Consider the following 22,087-nt stretch of genomic DNA (forward strand, 5'->3'; position numbering starts at 1 on the left):
TCAAGACTAATTTCGTTTCCATGTTCTTAAAAATTACTGTTTACATGACAAACACTGTTCTCAAAGCAACAGTTATCTTAAGAGACAATAAACCCTTAAAGCTATTCCCAAATATGGGTCCTTGACTTGTTTATGGACTTTCACCTTTATTATGTATGCCATACCACCTTTAAAACTGTAAGATGGTCATAGTTTAGAGCCCAATATAGCAGCAGGATACTACTAGTGTGAATACACGTGGCATGTTTCCTTGCTGTCTCCTAACTTTCACGAGCAAGAAAGGCAATCCGACAGATGCAGAGGCAGAGGGAAGGCAGGAGTGGTGGGTGCAGAGGTTCTGACCCCCATCGAACATCCTTGATATTAGATGGAGTGATCCATTCCATGCTCGCCAATATCACTATGCTTCAGTGTTTCAAGGGGTGCACTATTCCAGGTGCGGACCTATCACTTGCTGATCTTTGTTGGGGGCAGTTGTCCCTAATGAGGGGTCTCTCGTGCTGCCTGTCTCTGTTTTATAAAACATTGACTCCTCTGCAAGGAGTTAGTCTTGCTCTGGGTAACTGTAAAGCACAGCATGCTGCGCTCCTGCCAGTGAAAGCGGATGTAATGCACAGGCGTGCACAATCACAGTGATTATGGACACTTTCAGAGAATTTCAAACAGAATCTGAGCTTTTAGATATGTAGTGAATTGAGGATGCAATCCATGCTGCTATTTGCTGCCTCTGAGTACAAAGGGGTGCTCCAGGGAAGGAGAAGAGGCATAAAGGCTCAAGCCTGTCTGGATGATTCACTTCGTTCATTCAGACATTTGGGCCTCCCCTCTTGCAACAACACAACCAAGGCCTTAAGAAAACCCACTTCTTGAGGAGGCGGTCTGCTCCACTATTTTCTCAAACCTCTCTCTGCCCTTTTCTTGTGCAAACTGGAAAGGGATCATTCATCATTTCAGCTCAGATAAAATCCAAACATTCCACTTTCCCAATCCTTACCTCCACACACACCACTGCCAAACATACCACCATTGCTACAAATATCATAACACTGTCACAAACACGTCATCAGTTTCGAGCTACAACTGCCTTACCAGGATTGCGTATCAATAGCGCGGGTGGTGCTATGGCATTTGGCCTAGGGCTGGGAGAGGCCCGCGACACCTCAAATATCGCTGTTTTTACTACCAAACCAGTGGGTGGAAGGCGTTCATTTTCATTGTGTACATCAGAAACCATGACACCTTTGAAATGGCACTGTTCCAGACACACTACCATTTCATTACACACAACTACAACAAACAAATCTTACAAACACACACACTACGACAGCCACAAAACTACATTCAGCACTACATATAGCCATTAAAGGGAACGCATTTACCTACAACAACCCAGAACTACTGCCTCTGCCAATGCCTGTTTTGCACACAGGTACAGTTCATAGCCCTTAGCATACTGTAATGTTTTTTTCAAATTATCCTTCAGAAATCTGTATTAAAACATATCAGTGTATATGGGCCCACTCCCGACTCCTTTCAAATAATAACGCTTAGTATTATATGCTGATGCACAACAGCTTCCCATCCCCCTTTACTCCATGCTCAGCATGGGTGGTGGGAATCTGGATAAGCAGGCGGTCGCTTATTCGAAGGGTGATCCAGGGACTATTTTTGTTAGGTGAGGCAATGCTGTGCAGCAACTGAGCTAACTTAACTACCATCAACAGGGTCTTTGGTTGCTGCAAAATAAACTTGAAACACCGCAGGGTCGAATGCTAAATAACTAATTTTCCATTCTTTTTTTTTTATGTCTTTCTATATGATATCTTTGCTATTTTACTAATGCTCAATTTCTTCACTACAAGCCTTTCCTAATAATCTAGTCACTGTTCCATGGCATGCAGCCTGCATTCATGTAAAAGCTAACCTTATGGAAAAACAAAATAAACTACTGCAACATGTTTGTAAATCCTGAATTATGGAGCCTAATTTTAGGCTGGTCCTGCATTTTGCGCTAGTTTTTATTCAAAATGCACCAGATACATTTTGTATTAAAAAATAGGGCAGAATCTCACGTGACAGGAACCACAGCCACCCGCATTCTGTTCATTCGCAATATTCTTGTACTCTGCGATAGGATTTTAACAAAACAAACTATTAATTACACTATGTGGAGCACTGGCATAATCTCGGGCATTTTGCGTAACAAGCATAAAATGCAGGTGATTGGTAGACAATGTCATATTAAGGCGTAGCAATGATAATTAAAACTGAAAGAAGTGGTGATAGAATACATAAACACTGCTAATTGAAGTCAAAAACCATCAGAAGACTCAAAAACAGAATACATTTTGGCTTGAATAATAATGTAGAAATGCATGCACATCTGTAAAATGTATCAACCAGGAAATCAGAGACACTTCAACACAACCACATATTCTATCCTAAAGAACAAGACAATGAAAGATGCTTTGAAGAATATGACAACCACAACAAATGGAAGATTATCTAGCAATTTAGGAACACCAGAAGAATACAAAAGATAACCAAAAATCACACTGTCAACAACACAGTGAAGAATTAAATGAAGTAGGAATAAGCTTATTCTGAAGATAGATCAATAATTGGTCACTAAGGTATTACACATGCATCTCATTGAAATTTAGTAGAGTGCATCATACATCAAAACCTGTTGCCAAACCCTGCCTATGTGTTAGCACAACAATGTATCCATCTACCAGTGGAACAAAGGCTACAAAGGTGAATATGCTGCATACAAATTCATTTGCTATGGGCATGAACTTGTAGTGAACATGACAAAAGATGAACTGGGTTTTATAAAAACTACATATTCCATAAGGCCTCATTATGGGGTGATATGGGAGAACAGGGTGAGAATTATTAACTCGAACTATAATGGTCAGAATGCTCTGTAACGAGAATGACAATTGGGAAGTATTTAAGTTTAAACAAATAACTGACTCATCAACCATGATAAGGACTGGGAAGGTCAAAGAGTGTTGGTTTGTTGGCTGTATTTGTACCCTGAATAAAAATAATATTTTGGAGCTCCTACAGTGGAACATATTTAAAATGGTGAAGGCCCGATAGCTCCCCAACAATAAAGCTTTGCAAGAACCATGATAAAAGAAGCACCGACAAAGCTAAAATGCTGGTAGTCAATGAAGGACCTATTGGTTTTACCAATGCTTGTTCAGTTTATTGTGTTGTCATCTCAGAGCCTGACACCCTCCTCATCCAAGTTAACTTTGCAAGTTGGTTTGTGGACTCACAGAATAAAGTTGCAACCTGGTATACATCTGCTAACCTTTTTTTAGTTTTTTCAGATGAGAGATTATCCTAAAAAACAGACATGTATTACATATTTAGTTTACCAGCAATGCAAATAAATTAGCAATATGTTAAATTAGGTCCGGAAAAGAAAACTATGGAGTTGTTTTACAAAAATAGAGATACAGCAGATTTAACACAATGCATTTTGTAGTCAGTTTGCCCTTTTTTGAGTGTAGTGTTGTGAACAGTGTGTATTAATGAACAAAAGTTGATTTATACATGAAATCGTATGTCACAATACTGTACCTCAAGTTTATCTGTACGCATTAGTTTCTGACCAGCAGAGCCTCCTGGTACTGTAACATTGGGATTTCCAGAAACTAGCATTGGTGTATTTGGTAAAAGTTCTGCAGGAACCAAGCCCATTCCAGGAGAAACATGGCTCAAATAGGGGCTAAAAGCCATGGACGGACTCGTTGCAAGCGATTGGGTCACGGGAAACGTAGTCTGTATGTCAGAATAAAAGAGACACATCCTTTATTAGGCACCCAGGGCACGTCATTTCACTAAGTATTTAATTAGCACTAACATTATCACTTAAGAGTTTTAAAGTACTGTTTATTAAGCTTAAACTGTGAAGCTGAAATGTTTGCATATCCAACATATGATAATCATTTAGAAAATTATCTGGGCATAACCACATGTTTTACAAGTCTTATGACACTGATAAAGCACAACCAAATGCACTGCAGCTCCAGTAAAGTTGTGGGAATGTTTAACAAAACACAAGACAAAATAACACCTCCTTGTGATGGTATACCGCCCCAAACTGTTCTTCAAACACTCAGCCATTACCATCAACATCTTCTTCTCACCTGGCATCATTCAGAAAGTCAAAATGGTTGAGGCCTATCACCAAGGTCGCCAAATCCTCCCAAGTATCAGCAGTGTCCAGTTTAACCATCAGAGATGTAAACTAATCACAGATGCTAGTGCCGCCTCTGGGGGGAATTGAATTAACCAGTTACAAAGCGTTCTAATAGATTCAGTTGGTTGTATGAATTTCTGGACATATATTAAACTATGATGAAGAAAACCCAAATTATTTTGGCTGCATCTTACTATTGGTTCTTTGTGTCTTATGGTGTCTGAAGGTTTTTAGTAAGTATTTTTTCATGTAAGGAACGTCTCTTGTTTTTTTTCTTCAGGACACATGTAATTCAATGTTAATTGTTCATATTTATTGTTATAATTCTATAAAAGTGCAGAATAGGCATGCAGGGGAGAAATTAGACCGAGATACTCAACACGACTCTTAAAGGCAATGTGAACTCATCCAGTATAATCACAGCATCTTAATTCGAACATCTCAACTTAATTACCACAAATTTTCCACTCTGTATTTCTAATACAGAAGTATTTTTAATGAAGCCAGTGTATGTTGTCATGAATGAACCAAAAGCAATTTACAGAATGGTTGCTCAGCAAGAGCTTAAGAAATAACAATCAAACTGACAATCCATTTCAAGATGGATTCTATGTGACTGAATTATTTAAGTATTATGTGCTAATTCAAATATAACTGGAATAGGTAATAATATTGCACAAAACATAATTTAATCAAAAGAGTATAGCGGCATAATGAAGAAGGCCAGAATGGTCGTGGCTGATTGACATGGAAAATAACAATGATGCTATAAAGTATACCGTAGTCAATATCTCTATTTTTCCTAAATCCACGCAGCGCAGAAAGGATAAGTTTAGTTGCCTGAATTTCACTGGTATTTGTAGATAAAAGCAGAAACCCAATAACAATGCTTACTGAAGAGGACATTTCTGAAGTTATCCCCTTAATTGTTGATGATCGGTGAAGTTCATCTTTAGGTCTTCATTATTGTGTTCCATAAAAGATATTCAGGCCAAATTTGTGTCCTTTGATCCCCACATTCTGACGGAAACAGTGGAAAAAGATATAATGAAGCAGGAGTTTTGTTTCTTTTATTGGAAAATGGGAAACAATTCTGCCTAAGAAAGTGTGTGCTCTTTTCCATAAAAATGGCTCAAAGAAAAGATTTGATGTGGTATGATTGCCCTTTCTTCCAGCGTTCAGAAGAAGGCAGAGTTGTAAAAAAGAAAGAACTTTAGATCAGGGCAGTTTTTGCATCGGTTCCTATTTGTATGTTGCTTCTACCAAGTTGCAATATGCAGGGAAGCCTGAGACTCATGGGTGAACCTGGAAATCTGTATATTTCTTAAAAGTAGACAAAATTCTGTATTCAGCAAGGAATCATGTGTATAGGTCACTCATGGGTTTCTGCAATAAACTAATTTCTGAACTCAAACATATAAGAAAGAGAAAAATAAAAATGGATGACAATCTTTCATCTGAATTGTTAGTTTGTCAGATTTTTCTGGTCACAAAGATATATAGTGTTTGTTGATTGTTACTATGCACGCGTTACCCAGGGTGATAAAAAGTGCTGAAGAGCTTAATAATTTTTCAGGTATGCAGTCATTACAACTCAGTTACCATGCAGGTAAATGCCACATTTGCCATTTTCTGGCACTTTACAACATGAGACTTTACCACCCAGGTGAAAATGTTGAAATATATTTAAATAAGGGAATTCAGGGAGCAAGGGGGCTTAAGGGTTTTAGGGTTGAGTATGGGTAAGCAAAGGGTAGTAAGTGTTTTTTATGGTTCAGGGTTGGGCAAGGTTGCCGGGATGTAAGGGCTTGTAGAGTTCAGGATTGGGTAAAGGTAGGAGTAGAAGGTTGTAGGGGTTTTTAAGGTTCAGGGATGGGTAAGGTTGGGCTACCAAGGGGTTATAGGGCTCAAGGATTGGTATGCGTGCAGGGATGTAAGAGAATTTTAGAGTTGAAGGATGTATGAGGATAGGTGCAAGTAACTCCTAGTAGGGGTTTACTAGGGATAAGGGATTGATAATGAGAAGGGTAGTAAGAAGTTTTTATGGTTCGCGGAAAGGTAAGGGTATGGAGAGTAAGGGAAGTTTAAAGGTTACAGGAATTGGGATGGATACATATACAATAAAAAATGTTTTTGGTGGTTTTCCATGTAATAAATAAACACACACATCTCTCTCTCTTTCTCTCTCTCTATATATACACACACACACAATACTCCAGCTCCCACATCGTAGCACCCTTTTCCCACCGGGAGCGGAGCACTCAACTGGAAGAGCACAGCAGTCACTCAGAAATCCCACTGGCACTAGCGTGTACCAAATACACAATATATATATATATATATTCCACGAACCAGGCAGACACTTCAGCAACCAAAGTCGGAAAGCACACATGGATAGATTTTTTAGCTGAACGCTTTATTGTGCAGACCCTCCCCTGACAGACGCGTTTCGCCTTACGGCTTCCTCAATGTCAGTTTCATTAGCGTTTCACGGGAGTATTTAAAATTGACATACATCACGTGTTTTGTCACTAAACATAAAAGTTGGACTTACGCAACCTTCGATGAAAATTTCATGGCGGCCATCTTAAAACATGTTATTTACAAAAAGTGCTATCACCCAAAGTGCTTAGTGCTGTGCATCATTAAAAACGACATGGTTGCAAATATAATAAGATGACAAATCAATTCATATGTACACATAAATACAAGATTTTGCATTCTAAAAAATGTAGAAAATTCTGCTTAAAGCCTTAATGTGCAATTTTTATCTATGTGTACGTTATAACCGATTAATTCATGTATATACATCAATAAATTATTTCCTAATTCATTAAAAATCAGCATTCCTCATAATTTGGGGATCTTATGCTAAAAACAAAATTATGTCTTTGTTTGTAAATACCGAATGTCAGCGTCATCAATTAGCATTCATAATTGTGTTCTAAATGGGCATTCAAAACAGTCAAGCCTGTTGGGATGGCGGTGTACTGAGCAATGATGTTCCAAAACAGTATTGTACATGGAAAATAATTCAATCATTTTCATCATTTGCTCTAGGTGCACCCACATTTCCTCGTCATTATTTAGCCATGTCGGAGCTTTAGTTTGGAGATCTATGATGTATTTTGACTCCAAAGTCCGAAGGTTTCGCACCCTATCTCTTGTTTTTCCATCTGATCTAAGCAATAGAATTTGAGGAGATACCTGTTGCTTTGATGGAATTTTTCAAAATGGCGTGCAACAGGGTAAGTCGCATCTTTATTTGAACTGGCACGCATGTGCTCAAGAATGCGTTTCTTTGTAGGGTGGATCGTGCTACCAATATATCGTTTTTGACATGGACAAGTCAAGCAATAAACTGTAAATTCGGAATTGCAATTCAGGAATTGTTTGATCCTACGGACAGGCCTAGGGTCCCCTGGTCTGCCCGGATATTTGGTGGCTTTACTACTATGTTTGCAGGCCTTACATCGTTTGCACGGAAAGAAACCAACAACGTTCAAACAATTAATGTGGGTTGCATTAAAGTGACTGTGGATCAAATGGTCCCCCACTGAGGGACATCGTTTATATGTTATCAGAGGGCGTACTGAAAGATTCTTTTTTAAGATGTTGTCTGTCTGCAGGATGTACCAGTTCTTTTTAAAGATCTGTAGAATACTACTTGATTTTTCGTTATAGCTAGTTATCATTCTTACTGGACCTTCTTCTGTGGATTTACTTGGTCCTTTAGCTACCAGTAATTCAACTCTGTTTACTTTTTCTACCTTATTTTCTGCCTGTTGTAGATCTGCCTTGGTATAGCCTCTTTCTTTAAACCGTTGCAGGGCCTGTTCCTTAGCTTGTTTGTATCTCTGCATTGTGGTACATTCGCGTTTTAGACGCAATAACTCTCCGAATGGTATGTTTTTATGAGGCTTATCGGGTGATGGCTACCTGCGTGTAAGACCGCATTGCCCGCCGTCGATTTTCTATACAGTTGGGTCAATAAAGTTCTGTTTTCAATATATACTTCTAGGTGTAAGTAGGTTACAGAGATGTCACTAATGTTACTCGTGAATTTAAGATTTAATTCATTGTTGTTAAGCGAGGCAACATACTCCTCAGCCGAGGAGCAGCTGCCACGCCAAACAACAAAAAGGTCATCTATGTACCTTGCCCACAAAGTTATCTTCTCGATCCAAGAGTCATTCACTTCCCCCCAGGCCACGTGCTTCTCCTACCAGCCCACAAATAAATTTGCGTAGCTGGGGGCGAAGCACGTGCCCATCGCGGTCCCGCGCTGCTGTTGATAACGTTGACCTGCAAAAGTAAAAATGTTGTTATTCAAGCAAGAAGGTGATCATGTCTAAAAGCATCTTATTGTGTTTCCGAAATTTGAGTTGTCTCTTGTTGAGGAACCATTCTACAGCTTTGAGTGCATCTGTGTGTTTAATACACGTGTACAAACTTGTTATATCCAAAGTTAAAAGGAGCATATCTTTGTCCCACGTGATGCCTTCAATCTGTCTCAAGAAGTCCTGGGTGTCCCGGACATACGAAGCAAGGTCCCTGACTAGGGGTGCTAGAAAGGAATCAATGTATACTGCTGTGTTTTCTAAAAGACTGCCGATAGAGGCTACAATTGGCCTACCAGGTGGATTGTTTGAATCTTTATGAATTTTAGAAAGATGATAGAAAGTGGGTAATATATAATGTGTAACCATGACGTAATACAACCTGTTGAAAGGGTCAAACAGGTTGTAAAAGCATATGTGAAAATGCACGTGTTGTAACAACTGATGTTTGGTTTTTCATTGTGTACCAATCATGCTGCAATTCACTAGGTGATATCTAATGAATTAAAAATATGTACGAAGGAAAGCTATGCATCCTTTAAATGTGCCGAAGCCTCCAAGTTTAGGAAAATTGTTTATTCATGCGAATATTGGGTTATCCATAATATGATCTTATTCAGAGGGTGTTTTCCAAAATGTATTCTGTCTTCAAAGCGGACTCAAACTGTGAAGCTAAAAATTGAGAGAAAATTACTAAATAGAACACATTTTACTACTCTATAATTCCACACCTCTTTCATTAAAAATTAACATAACTTGTGTGTGCCAGCCTATCAAATGGAACAGTAAAGATCGCAATATAGAGACTACAACATTTTACCTTAGAGTTTCAGTATTTCTGGGGGTATAGTATGGCCAGCTGTGTGTCTTGGACCCAGGGTTGGCTGGCACTCAGTGAAACATACAAATCTCAGACAATTTTGCAAACTAAACACTGTGGATTGGCTTATGTAGCTACTACCACTTTTGCCATATTGATTGCTACTATTAATAGTAATTCAAATGGAATGCATAACAGATGGTTTCAAAACAGTCTGTGCACAAAAACTAAGAGCTAACTCAGGGAGCTTGAAACTTGTAGAAGGATAGAGTCCAAATTGTACTTTTTACATTAAATAATAAGTCCCCGAAGTAGAATGCTATATTCTCTTAGTATTGCTTCTCTGTTGGATAGATGTAATTTCCACTTAGGCTGGAATTCATGCTGGCCTTATTTATTCACTAGAAGGAAAAAGAGAGGTGGTGTGGAAAATCCACCAGATTGAAAAATGTGAACTGAAGAATGAAGGAATCAGTCCAAAAATATCATCCTTTAAAGCCAGTCAATAAGCCAGATTCAATGTTTTTGAAAACTGTAGTTATGATTGTTGTGTGTGATGAGTTGAAGATGGAGTGCAGTAAGTCAGCAAAATGGGTTGGAAATTGTATCTGCATGAGACTTTGGATTTCAGAGACAGAATGGGATATCTGCAAGGCAAAGGTTTCTCCTGCAGAGGTTAAAAAAACTTTCTGCATAAATATTGTCTCAAGTTTATTTAGCTTATCAAAGTGCATTTTTATCATGCCTATTTTGAGTCATTGTTGGAATTGGCCTTTCTGCCGGGTCATCCCCAGACCTTTTGCCTTCACTCCTCCATTTCTGCTGTATTTGTTTTGGTTGGCTTTACGACTTGGTGCACTTTACCGCTGCTACCAGTGCTAAAGTGCTTGTGTCTCTCCTTAAAATTTGGGAGAACTGGCTTATACCCAATTCACATATTTAATTTGCTTATAAGTCCCTAGTAAAGTGGCACTACAAGTGCCCAGGGCCTGTAAATTAAATGCTACTTGTGGGCCTGCAGCAATGATTGCGCCACTAACTTAAGTAGCCCTTTTAACACGTCTCAGGCCCGCCATTGCAGGGCCTGTGTGTGCCGTTTAAACTGTAATTTCAACCTGGCAAAAGTGGCCTATTGCAAGGCTCAAACCATCCTTTTTGATGCATATAAGTCGCCCCTAGGGTAGGCCCTAGATAGCCCAGAGGGCTGGGTGCAACGTATTTAAAAAGCAGGACATGTACTTTTGGTGGTCGGAATTTGAATAACAATTCTGAAAATGACACTTTTTAGAAAACTGGAATTTTCTTACCATTGCCATTTGGGCCCTGCAGCCTGTATGTGGGTCACATGACTGGGTATAGGTGGCGGTTGAGCTTTGTGTATTCCTCCTAGAGTGTCACACACAATGGGAGCATAGGTGTGACTGGATGGGCCATTACTGGCAGGATGGCAGGAAGGAGCTAGGCACAGCTCTATTTACACCTGAATAGGCTGTGTCCTATCTCGACACAAAGGGCTACATACCCCCATAGTTAGTCTGCAGCCAGAAAGGCACTTCAAAGGCACTTCACTAGAAGCTTCCCTTCACTTCAAATGCAAAACTGTGTATAAAAGAAGGACCTTAGACACCAACTCTTCAGTACACTTCTGGACCTGGGGATGCTCTGCCAGGAAGGACTGCCAGCCTGCTGGACTGATGCCCTAAAGGAACTGCTGACCTGCTGTGCTGCCCTGCTGCCCTCTTGCCTGGGGAAAAAGAACTGGACCTGTAACTTCATAGTGAATGCAGGACCCCAGGGTGACTCAAAAGGCTAACCTGTTGTCCTCATGATCTGAGTTCAGGGACCTAAAAGGCTACCCATCCAGCACTTGTACCCAGTTGCAGCGAGTTCATGATTCCCAACTGGTGCCCCTCCAGTCCAAGACCCTTTGTGTGGCTCAGCGGGCTCTTAAACCAAGCTTTTGGGCTCTTCATGACCACAAACAGACCCTGCTGCTTGCACTGAAATCCAGTGTGAGGTGCGCAAATCCATCTGTTCATGCAGCAGCATCGACAGCCTGCAGGGGACCGCCACTACAAAGCGCCAGTCTGCCTGTCCACGACAACCCGGCTGCTCTTCGCATCACAGCCACTAGTGCCCATGCCACTCTCTTTGCTCCTTGAGACCCTCTCCAACGTGAACGGGACACTTGGCACAAAATGTGAGAAGGTAAAAGTTCAGCTGGACTAATCTTGGACTGTGTCTAACCCGCGTTCCATTGCAATTAGGCTGAAACATTTGACTTTGACCCGGTCCAGTGCTACCAGGTAGTCGCGGTTGGCGCTTTCTGCATTTAGGCGCGCTATTGCAGTTCATTGTTTAAAAATTCCTAATTCCAGTTCTACTGAATGTAATTAGGTCGTTTTGAGCTTGTTTTACTTATTAAAGTTTTCTCTATTTTTCTAACCTGGTGTGGGATCTTTTTGTGTGATGTTTTCACTGCTTTACTGTTTGAAATGTTGCACAAGTACTTTACAGATTGCCAAGCTACCAAGGTTCAGCACAGGTTAATTTGGGGTTTGCTGGTGCCTAACCCTGACTAGGATTCTGGTTGCTGCTTAACTAGGGCTCACACCCCAGCCAACCAGTAAGACAATTTCTACCAGTCCTGTCACAATTCCAAAGAATTGTTTTGGCAGAGGATACAGTGCAATAACACATTTCATACATTTACCAAAAAGGTGAATCCGTAGGTCATTCCACAATAGCTATCATTTTCTTATTCAATACGAGCTATTCCATAAGGGTGTGTGATAAGAAGGAATCAATGCAGCAACTATTTCCAGCAATTTGCAGGTGAAACTAGACATCAACGTGTTAGACGTTCTGTGCAGAGTGATGGACTCGCAGAAGAGTGAACGTCCTAGAGGGTTAGTGTATGCAGATGTATTATGAACGCTGGCTTATCCTTTATCCAACAATGGAATTTAAACAGAAACCTCCATTCATGATAAAGGACGGCATTGTATATTTTTTCATACCATCCTAATGATGTGTTTTGGCAATGAGTGAAATTAAAGGCAATAAAGAGCCACAGAAAATGTGGTTCTGCTGCTACAGAAAAATAGGTGCTTTCTATTCAATACTTAAACAGGGCGAAAGACGATTCTTTCTTAGCCCCCGTTGTCTGTGTTAAATTCAACATGTAAGGGTTGAACACAACCCTTTGCTTTATAACGTGCCATGACACTTTACCAGCTTTTAAAGTTTGCAATACCCAATTTAATTGTGCTCTTCCCTTGCTGTAAAATACTTTCATCTTCTTTCAGAAGACTGAAGGGTGATGAGATTATGGTGGAAATTGTGTATATCCATTCTGCGAGAGTCTGAAAGCTATTATCAATGACTTCAAATGGGGTCTGCGGTATATCTGTTTGTCAGTTTCCTTAATCTGAAGCTTCTCCTTGTGACTATGTCGTCTGTTCCTTAATAATGGACACAAAACGTTATTTTTTACAGCATGTGGAACAAAAAGAAAGTTACTGAACTCCATATCCTCACTAATCTTGGTCAGCTGTTCTTTCACAGAATTGTAACTGAAATATGCTGGCCAAAACTGCCACAATTTACCCATGCTATAAGTGGTAACGGTTATGGGAGAGTATATACTATATAGGGGATTTGGTCTATTTTCTAAGGGACCAACAGCTTCAGAAAAAAACCTGTTCATAACGGGCCCATTCCATCTGAATTAAATGCAGACTTATTATGCTTCCGTTTTTTGATATCACAATAGTCGATTCAGCATTGATAATGTGTTTTTTTCCAGTGCCCATCTGGGAATTGTGTCAAATTAACTTTTGCCATGGACGGTGTTTTTAGATGTCTATTGGATCCTAATCCCATGTTTGTTGCCTACTGGATAGTTTTGTTTAAAAATGTAATTTCTCTGGGCATCATGCATTCTGTAAATAAAGCCACCTTACCTACGATTTGCCAAAATTTGATACCCAAAATACTTTTTAATGGTAGATTGCAAGTGTTTCAATAAATTGCGTGGAGTATAGGTACCAGTGATTGGTAATCAGATTTTTCTGAAGTTTTTCTGTTTCTGCAAATAATAAAAAGCAGATGGGTCTGACCTGACATCACTGTTAAAATAAAGGAATCTTTTCTGCAAATGTTTGGAAATATTTATGGGCCGAGCTACATAATGTTCTCACTGTGTATACTTATATATTTCTTAGGAATTACTCATTCTATGACTATAATGATGATCATAATGATGAATATGAGGTGATTTTGAGCATTTAAATAGGGATCTTTATTGTCTGGATTTGCATAAAAAGATCAAATCATCAATAAGCTAAAGGGGTCAGGAATTATAACATCATCCAGGGAAACTTTTAAAACATGAGAAAATTGGATCATGTCTGTGGGACCCATGAACTAATAAGGAACCTTTCCCAAATAACACCACCCAGTACAGGACATACACTGATGTTTACAGCATGATAATCTCGATGTGCTCTGTGAGAAGTAAGTGGCTACAATTCTTGAACCACAGAAAACAGCACTGCCTTTTCAGGAATACAGTTCCTATGTATAAACAAAAAAACAAAAAAGCGATCAGCATTATGATCCACATTATAAGGAAAAAGACTAAAGCGACAATGTAGACATATGACTATGAGGGAAGAAGGTATCTGTTAAGAAACCAACAGCAAGCAAGAAGCCATCTATATAATTGGTTCACTGAAGGAGGATTTATTAATTTTTCTTTTCCAAAATCTGTATCAGAATCCTTCGCATTAAGTAAAAGAAAACTGTAACAGGATCACTTCATGTGATGTCACCTCTTTCAGTGGCTCACTGTAAACCACTGTAGTAGTTTCAATAGTTGGGATTGTTGAAATCGCAGTATCAGGTTAATACATGGATGCCGATATTTGGATTAAATCTGGAGACACAGCAGGCTCTTCGTCTCCGGAATGGAATGTAGGATTTCTTAACTGTACTCTTCCTGAAATAGCTCCTGCAGAGTAGGAAGGTGATGTGTTGATCTATTCTGGAAGCATCTTGGCATTAGTGGAGGTCTGCTGAGCAAAATTCTCCACATAATGCTTTTTAATGTTATTGACTGTCACATTACTGTATTTTTTTTAACTACACAATGGCGACAAGACTACTGTTCAAGTGCCTTCAACCTAAAAACTGGAATGGGTGGTTTGTCGGCTGGCCCGAAGACTTGTCTGAAAGGATTTTTTTTTTTAATTAGCTCGAACACTTTGGGAAGCAACCCGTATGCAGCTTCAAGAATCTTATCTTCAGCGGTGGCAGAATCCGAGTTCTTCACATTACACAGTTTAGTTCCTGTTTGTTGAACCTTTTGCAATAGAGTTAAGCACATACATGGGTCAGAAGCTTTCCAAGAACCTCAAGATCAGGAAAACAAATTGGTACACCAAAAAGTATTTCGTATGAGGGGTGACCACCGACGGTTGGCAAATTAATTATGCTCTCTGAACCATATGCAGATTATGTAGCCAGAGTATCCAATATCCTAGCGGTCAAGGCTTGTTTAAGCATATCGTTGGTGCATTCCATGATTTCATGCGGAGGGAGCAAATATAGCACCTATACACCCGGAGCAGACATAGCACGGATGTACACTTTAGTATCGAACGCAGAACCATTTTCTGAATGAAAGGTATTACCTCCTTCATTGCTACTTCAAGTCTTTAATAGCTGATTGAACGGCACAGTCTTTTGTGGTCAAACCTTAAGAAATCTAGAACGTAAGTTAACATCAACCAATATGTATTTATATTGGTTTACAGTTGAGAGTGACTCAATGTTGTTTTCGGAAACCCAAAGGGCTGTCAGAGATAGCAAGGGGAGTCTGCACTGGTCTTGTAACAATTGTTTTTTAACTGTTGACAAATGGCGAATAGCTACACATATTTTTTGTAAGCTTTGATGAATATGGCCACCAGTACAGTTGCTGTAGCAATGATACAGTAACCCTTGTACCAGCATGCGCACAATCCCCTTGTGAGCTGTCCTGTTTAAATCTTAACTAGCTTACTCAATAGGAATATGTCTATCCCCAACACCAGGTATACAACTCATAGAAAACATTATCTTCGGTAAGGGGATATAAGTATTTGAAACGAAAGCCCTTAGGGGACTTTTCTTCTTTACAGCACTACCTTTATTGCTACCAAAATGTCTAAATTGGTCTTGGTTTGACAGTGGGTTACAGCAGTTACTTTAAGGGTTTGCACTTCTGTTTTCACAGCAATGTCTGCTGTATAATTCCTTAAGCATAATTTCCATCACTTTTTATGGACCACAGGAGGTTTATCCTATAGGATAGCTTCCTTTCCCTAGAGTTGCTAACACTTCTTTGACTTACCATTTGAAGCTTTGAATCCCGTTTAAGTGCCAATGTGGTAAATCCACATTATATCTTTGGACATAAAATGCTTAATACAACACATTAAATATAGGAACTGATAGATCTGCTTCCTGTAGGGCAAGTAACAGGACATAGGACATGTATTTCTGCAAGTTGTGCAATGGTTTCACCTGACTTCAGTTTGTGCGAATCAGTTTGAAATTGCCACCCTCAAAAATCCCCTGCACTGCAGCACACGCTGTGCAGTATCTGTTTATTATCAACTGCAGGCTGTACAGAACAAACTGTGTAGTACACACTCTTATACTCATGTAAGATTAAACATTCGGAGCTTGTGGTATATTTTGTGTGTATTGCAAACATTCTTGTGTGCTGAGTGTAGGGTCATATTCAAATTTTACATCAGTAGCATTTAAAGCAGAGAGGCCACTAGCACCTAGCAGAGCTGGAGGGACCACGGACTAGGAATACTTGCTTTTGCTGCAGCTTCTAATGTAGGTATGGAAGAGACTATAATGATGTGTTTCCCCTCCACCAAAGAACACTCTTTCAATTTGGCTGTCTGCACTGCAGTAAGAATTTTCCAGTGGGAGTGAAGCTCTTCTCATCAGAAGAGTACAGATGTGATCTGGTAGTTGGTTGCCACTCATTGTGAACTCTGTATGGGTAGCCTGATGTACTGGGAATGACTCTACCTTTACCCTCTAGTTCATATCCAACAAAAATAACATTTAACTATGCATCCTATTGAGCAAGCAAAGTAATGTTTGTTTCTGGTCAGATTGGTAGTGACCAGTGTGCAGATTCCTAAATTGGGATCTATTTATGATGAGTCTAGTTCAAGGAACGGGTGGTGGGAGGGTCGTGAGGAATCTGCGGTTCGATAGAGTCTCTACCAAAAAGAGTGTTACTGAAGGTAAGTAACTTGCTAGAGACTTCTAAATGCAGATTCCTCACATTTTGAATAGATACGCAACAAATATGTCCTAGGTGGTGGATCAGTGATCTGACTCAAACTAAAAAGTCCTAACGGACCAAGTGGGCAAAGAGTCCTTCACGGCAGACCTGATTGTCTATGCAATAGTGTTGCGTATGTAGTGTCACCCACGTAGCCGTTTGGCAAATATTGAGACCTGGCACCCTGCGTGTCAATACAGTGGTAAAAGCCATGGCCCTGGTAAAATAAGCTTGCTCAGGGGGCTGCTTTTTGGCCAGTGCATAGCAGAACATAATGCAGAGTACAATCCAGTGCAAGATGGCATTTGTCTATACTGCCATGCCGCTCCTGTGAAGCCAATAAACAGCTGATCGGCCACCTGGTGTTCTTTGGTACGATCGATGTAGAAACTGAGAACCCTTTTCAGATACAACCGGTGAAGTCTTCCCTCCTGCTTAGAGGAATGAGGTGGAGCAAAGAACAACAAAAGTGTGATACTCTCACCAACATGAAAGGGAGTCACTACATTTGGAAGGAAGGAGGCTTGAGTCTGCAGAACCAGCTTGTTGTGGAAGAAAGTGGAGTAGGGTTGGTTAACAGAAAGTTCTGCAACTTTTTTACTTGTTATGCTGATATTATAGAGACAAGAAAGACTGTCTTGAGCAAATGGAAACCAAGAAAACAACTGTGGATGGAGTAGAGCCTCTGCCGGAGACCAGACACCCCTGATCTCCACCTCTCCTAGATGGCCTTCCTAACCCAGAAGTGATGCATCAGTCCCCACTGTGAGCTCTGGGTGGGGTAAGGAGAAGAGTCTGCTGCTGTGCCAATTGTGATACCACAGCCGCAACGGCAGATCTTTTGCAGTCTCCTCTGAACTCTTCACCAGATACACTGGTGTTGTGCCCAGTTCAACTTCAGGTCACACTGCAGAGCCCACATACACTATCAGGGATGCTTGACCAGCAGTATGAAGCAAGCATCAGTTTTATAAGCCTCAGAGTCATCCTCTCTGAAATCCAGGACAGACTTTGAAACATCGGGATCATAGTCTGAATGTCCTGGTCTCTCTTCTCTGTAAGATAGGCCCAAAACTGGACCATCTGGCTCAAATGAAGGGGAGAATCTTCAAATGAGTCAGGTGTGACTTCGGCACATTAATAGAGGACCGCACGGATGTCAGGAGGTTCGGTGTTGGTTGATGACTGCCCAGGTAGAATCTATCTTCAAGAGTCAGTCGTTTAGGTAGAGGAGGTTTGGAACCCCCAACCTCCGAAGATGTGCTGCTACCATCACCAACACTTTCATGAACACCTAAGGGACACTGGTAAGGCCAAAAGGGAGCACAGCGAACTGGAAATGCTTGTGGTCTTCCATGAATTGCATATAGCACTGTGGGCCTGCAAGACAGGAATGTGAAAATAAACATCTTGCAGGTCTAGCATTATTATCCAGGGTTGAGGTCAGACAAGACCTGGGCTAGGGTGAGCATCTTGAATTTGTCCTTCTGCATAAAGGCATTGAGAGGGTGAAAATCTAAATTGACTATGTCCTTTTTAAGCACCAGAAAGTAGTGGGAATAGCAACCACAGCCTACTAATGGTGACAGCACCCTCTCTATGACTTCTTTGGCTAAAATACCCTACATTTCCTGCTGCAAGTGCACAAGAGGGAGGTGGTAGTGTGCCAAAAAGCTGAATTATGGCTTTACAGAAGTCATCAAAAATTCAAATTTCTGCAGAACAAAGGCTGGCATCAACTACAAACTAGAGTAATTTTGCTCCTAGAGGCACGATAACGCCCAAACATCTTCATGTGAGATTGAGTGTGGCGGGATGGGGTCGAGTCCCACTTAGACTTCTTGCACTTCTTGGATTACCCAAAGACTTCATGAAGATAACCTGTTGTGAGAGTGGCCTCCGGCGCATGACAGGGATCTACTTTTAAAACCTCGACCAATCTGGGCACGTGGATTTGCAGTACTTTGCCACGAAGACCTTCACTTCTGTTTTCGAATGTCCTTGGGGTGCATCAAAGTACATTTGCGGCAGGCCTTGGAAAGGGGTCCATCCCAAGGCTCACAGGAAAACCACATGTAGGTCAGTCATAGTCATTTGTTTGAGACATTCCCCACAGTCTTTACACCCTTTTAATTTGGGAGGTGATATATTTCCCTTGCACAGTTTTTCTGTAGAAATGTTGTTGTAGATGGGTCTCAGTGAGACGAGGGGTAGCTCCGGATCCATGTCTGTTGGCATAGGAAGAAAGGAAATGATATCAGCATACATGGATGGCACCTTTATTGGGCCACGCACATCACATCCATTGAGGAACAACGTCAATGCAGAGCCACCAGTGCCATCTGCTGACGTGCTGGGGTACTGCTGAAGATTTTCCAGACCCAGTCTGACACCTGGGGGGTGTATGCAAAAGGTGAGAAATCTACAGTTAAAAGTCTCCATCTGAATACATGCTTATCAACTCATGATTTCTACATCACCAAAAGATGACACTGCACTTTTTCTGGTAATCAGGATCTGAATTCTGAAAAGCAAGAAATGCCACTAAATTGGAAGAAGAAACCTTAGTTCTCTTCAAGATGCAGTCTACAGACCTCTTTCAATTCATATTCCCTCAAAATGTTAATCAATGTTTTAGAGACCATTCTTATTTGTGTAGGCTTTGGCTTGTTCAAACAGAATCCAAGAAACAACCAAAGTCCCCCATCGGTACCAAATTACTGTCTATTTGCTCTTGAATAATTTCTTCAATTTTACTTCACTGTTTGAAGTTAGTCGGAGATACAAATCCGTCAGAGATACAAATTCACGTGTTTCACAGTTAACCATCTATAATTCTTCTTGCTTTAGATACCCTGTTTATGGTCTTTCCTACTTGTTACCCTTAGACCCATTGCATGGCATAGCTGAACTTGATGTACATTACTCTTATTGTGACGGACGACTTTTTTTATTCATGTACTATGTACTAAGAGCATGTCAAAAGGCCTTTATAGTGGGGTCGGTTGACCTTATGGTGTTCAGTTTGTTTCAACACTTATAAGACGCAAATCTATCTCAGCAGGTTTGCCTGAATTATGGTGGGAGACAGGGAAATATTACATCAATCAATCAATCAATCAATCAGTGACACTTGTAAAGCGCGCTACATACCCATAGGGTCTCAAGGCGCTGGGGGGGGGGGGGGTGCCGCTACTGCTCGAACAGCCAGGTCTTCAGCTTCTTCCTGAAGGAGAGGTGGTCTTGGGTCAGGCGCAGGTCGGACGGGAGGCAGTTCCAGGTCTTGGCGGCCAGGTAGGAGAAGGACCTTCCTCCTGTAGTCGCTCTTCGGATGCGGGGGACGGCGGCGAGGGCGTGGTTGGCTGATCGGAGGTGGCGTTTGGGAGCGTAGAAGTTGACTCGGCTGTTGAGGTAGCTCGGGCCTTGGTCGTGTAGGGCTTTGTGTGCGTGGGTGAGGAGGCGGAAGGTGATTCTCTTGTTGATGGGGAGCCAGTGAAGGTCTCTCAGATGTCCGGAGATGTGGCTGGATCGTGGGATGTCGAGGATGAGTCTGGCTGAGGCGTTTTGGATCCGCTGGAGTCTCTTCTGGAGCTTGGCGGTGGTCCCGGCGTAGAGGGCGTTGCCGTAGTCCAGTCGGCTGGTGACGAGGGCCTGGGTGACGGTCTTCCTGGTCTCAGTGGGGATCCACCAGAAGATCTTCCGTAGCATGCGTAGGATGTTGAAGCACGCCGAGGAGACGCTGCTGACTTGCCTGGTCATGGAGAGGGAGGAGTCCAAGATGAAGCCCAGGTTTCGTGCATGGTCTGTCGGTTTGGGTGCGGTGCCCAGGGCGGGAGGCCACCAGGAGTCGTCCCAGGCGGAGGGAGAGGAGCCCAGGATGAGGACCTCCGTCTTGTCCGAGTTCAGTTTCAGGCGGCTGGTCGTCATCCACTCGGCTACCTCTTTCATCCCTTCGTGTAGGTTGGCTCTGGCGGCGGCGGGGTTGTTGGTCAGGGAGAGGATCAGCTGGGTGTCGTCGGCGTAGGAGATGATGCTGAGGTGGTGTTTGCGTACGATGGCCGCGAGGGGGCTCATGTAGACGTTGAAGAGGGTGGGGCTCAGGGATGATCCTTGGGGGACGCCGCAGATGACTTCGGAGGCCTCTGACTTGTACGGTGGTAGGCGGACTCGCTGTGTTCTTCCGTCGAGGAAGGAGATGATCCATTCCAGCGCCTTGTCCTGGATTCCGATGTTGCTGAGGCGCCGTACCAGGGTGCGGTGGCAGACCGTGTCGAATGCCGCGGAGAGGTCTAGGAGGATGAGGGCCGCTGTTTCTCCATTGTCCATCAGGGCTCGGATGTCATCGGTGGCGGCGATGAGGGCGGTCTCGGTGCTGTGTTTGGCTCGGAAGCCGGACTGTGAGGGGTCGAGGGATCCGTTCGTCTCGAGGAAGGCGGCCATCTGCTTGTTGACGGTCTTCTCGATGACTTTGGCTGGAAACGGGAGAAGCGAGATGGGGCGGTAATTCTTGAGGTCGGTGGGGTCCGCTGTTGGTTTCTTGAGTAGAGCGCTGAGTTCGGCGTGTTTCCAGCTCTCGGGGAAGATGGCGGTGTCGAAGGAAGTGTTGATGATGTCTCGCAGGTGGGGTGCGATGACAGCGTCGGCCTTGTTGAAGATGTGGTGAGGGCAGGGGTCGGTTGGTGATCCGGAGTGGATTGAGTTCATCGTGCGGATGGTGTCTTCGGTGCTGATCGGGGTCCAGGCGTGGAGGGTGGTGGTGGGGGGGGGTGGCTGGTCGGTCGTGGTGTGCGTTGGCTGGTTGTTGAAGCTGCTGTGTATGTCTGTGATCTTGTTGTGGAAGTAGGAGGCGAGGGAGTTGCAGAGGTCTTGCGATGGGGTGATGTCGTTGTTTCCTGCGTTGGGGTTGGAAAGCTCTTTCACGATGTTGAAGAGTTCCTTGCTGTTGTGTGCGTTGTTGTCCAACCGGTCCTTGAATGCTGTTCTCTTGGCGGCGCGGATCAGCTGGTGGTGTTTCCGGGTGGCAAGTTTGTAGGAGGTCCTGTTGTCCGGTGTCGGATTCCTTTTCCAGACTTTCTCGAGGGCTCGGCAGTTCTTCTTGGAGCTCTTGAGTTCGTCGGTGAACCATGGGGCCTTCTTGCTGCCGGGTCTGCTAGGCGGGGTCCTCAGCGGGGCGAGTTCGTCCGCGCAGTTGCTGATCCACTTCGTGATGTTATCGGCGGCCTGGCTGGGGTTCGCTGAGCTGGCCGGAGGGTGTTGGCTCAGGGAGGTGGCGAGCTGGTCTGCTGTGATCTTGTTCCAGCTTGAGTAGGGAAGAAAAAGAATAGAAAACCATGGTTAAATATTTGAGACTA

The 22,087-nt window shown here is 42.3% G+C and overlaps 1 protein-coding gene across 7 annotated transcripts in view; it reads right to left on the reverse strand.

Moving 5' to 3' along the window:
* LOC146829259 (muscleblind-like protein 3) overlaps positions 1-22,087 on the reverse strand; it is a 504,035-nt gene that overhangs the window by 86,249 nt on the left and 395,699 nt on the right. For all 7 annotated transcript variants that reach the window (XR_014962213.1, XR_014962212.1, XR_014962214.1 and 4 more), the window contains exon 4: positions 3,598-3,798. Coding sequence is in view for 4 of the 7 variants with exons in the window: in XM_085607894.1 (XP_085464020.1) it covers positions 3,598-3,798 (201 nt within the window). In the remaining 3 variants the exon portion in view is untranslated. The remainder of the gene's footprint in view (positions 1-3,597; positions 3,799-22,087) is intronic.

Source organism: Triturus cristatus, chromosome 5_2 (assembly GCF_964204655.1).
Source record: "Triturus cristatus chromosome 5_2, aTriCri1.1, whole genome shotgun sequence".
NCBI classification, from domain to species: domain Eukaryota; kingdom Metazoa; phylum Chordata; class Amphibia; order Caudata; family Salamandridae; genus Triturus; species Triturus cristatus.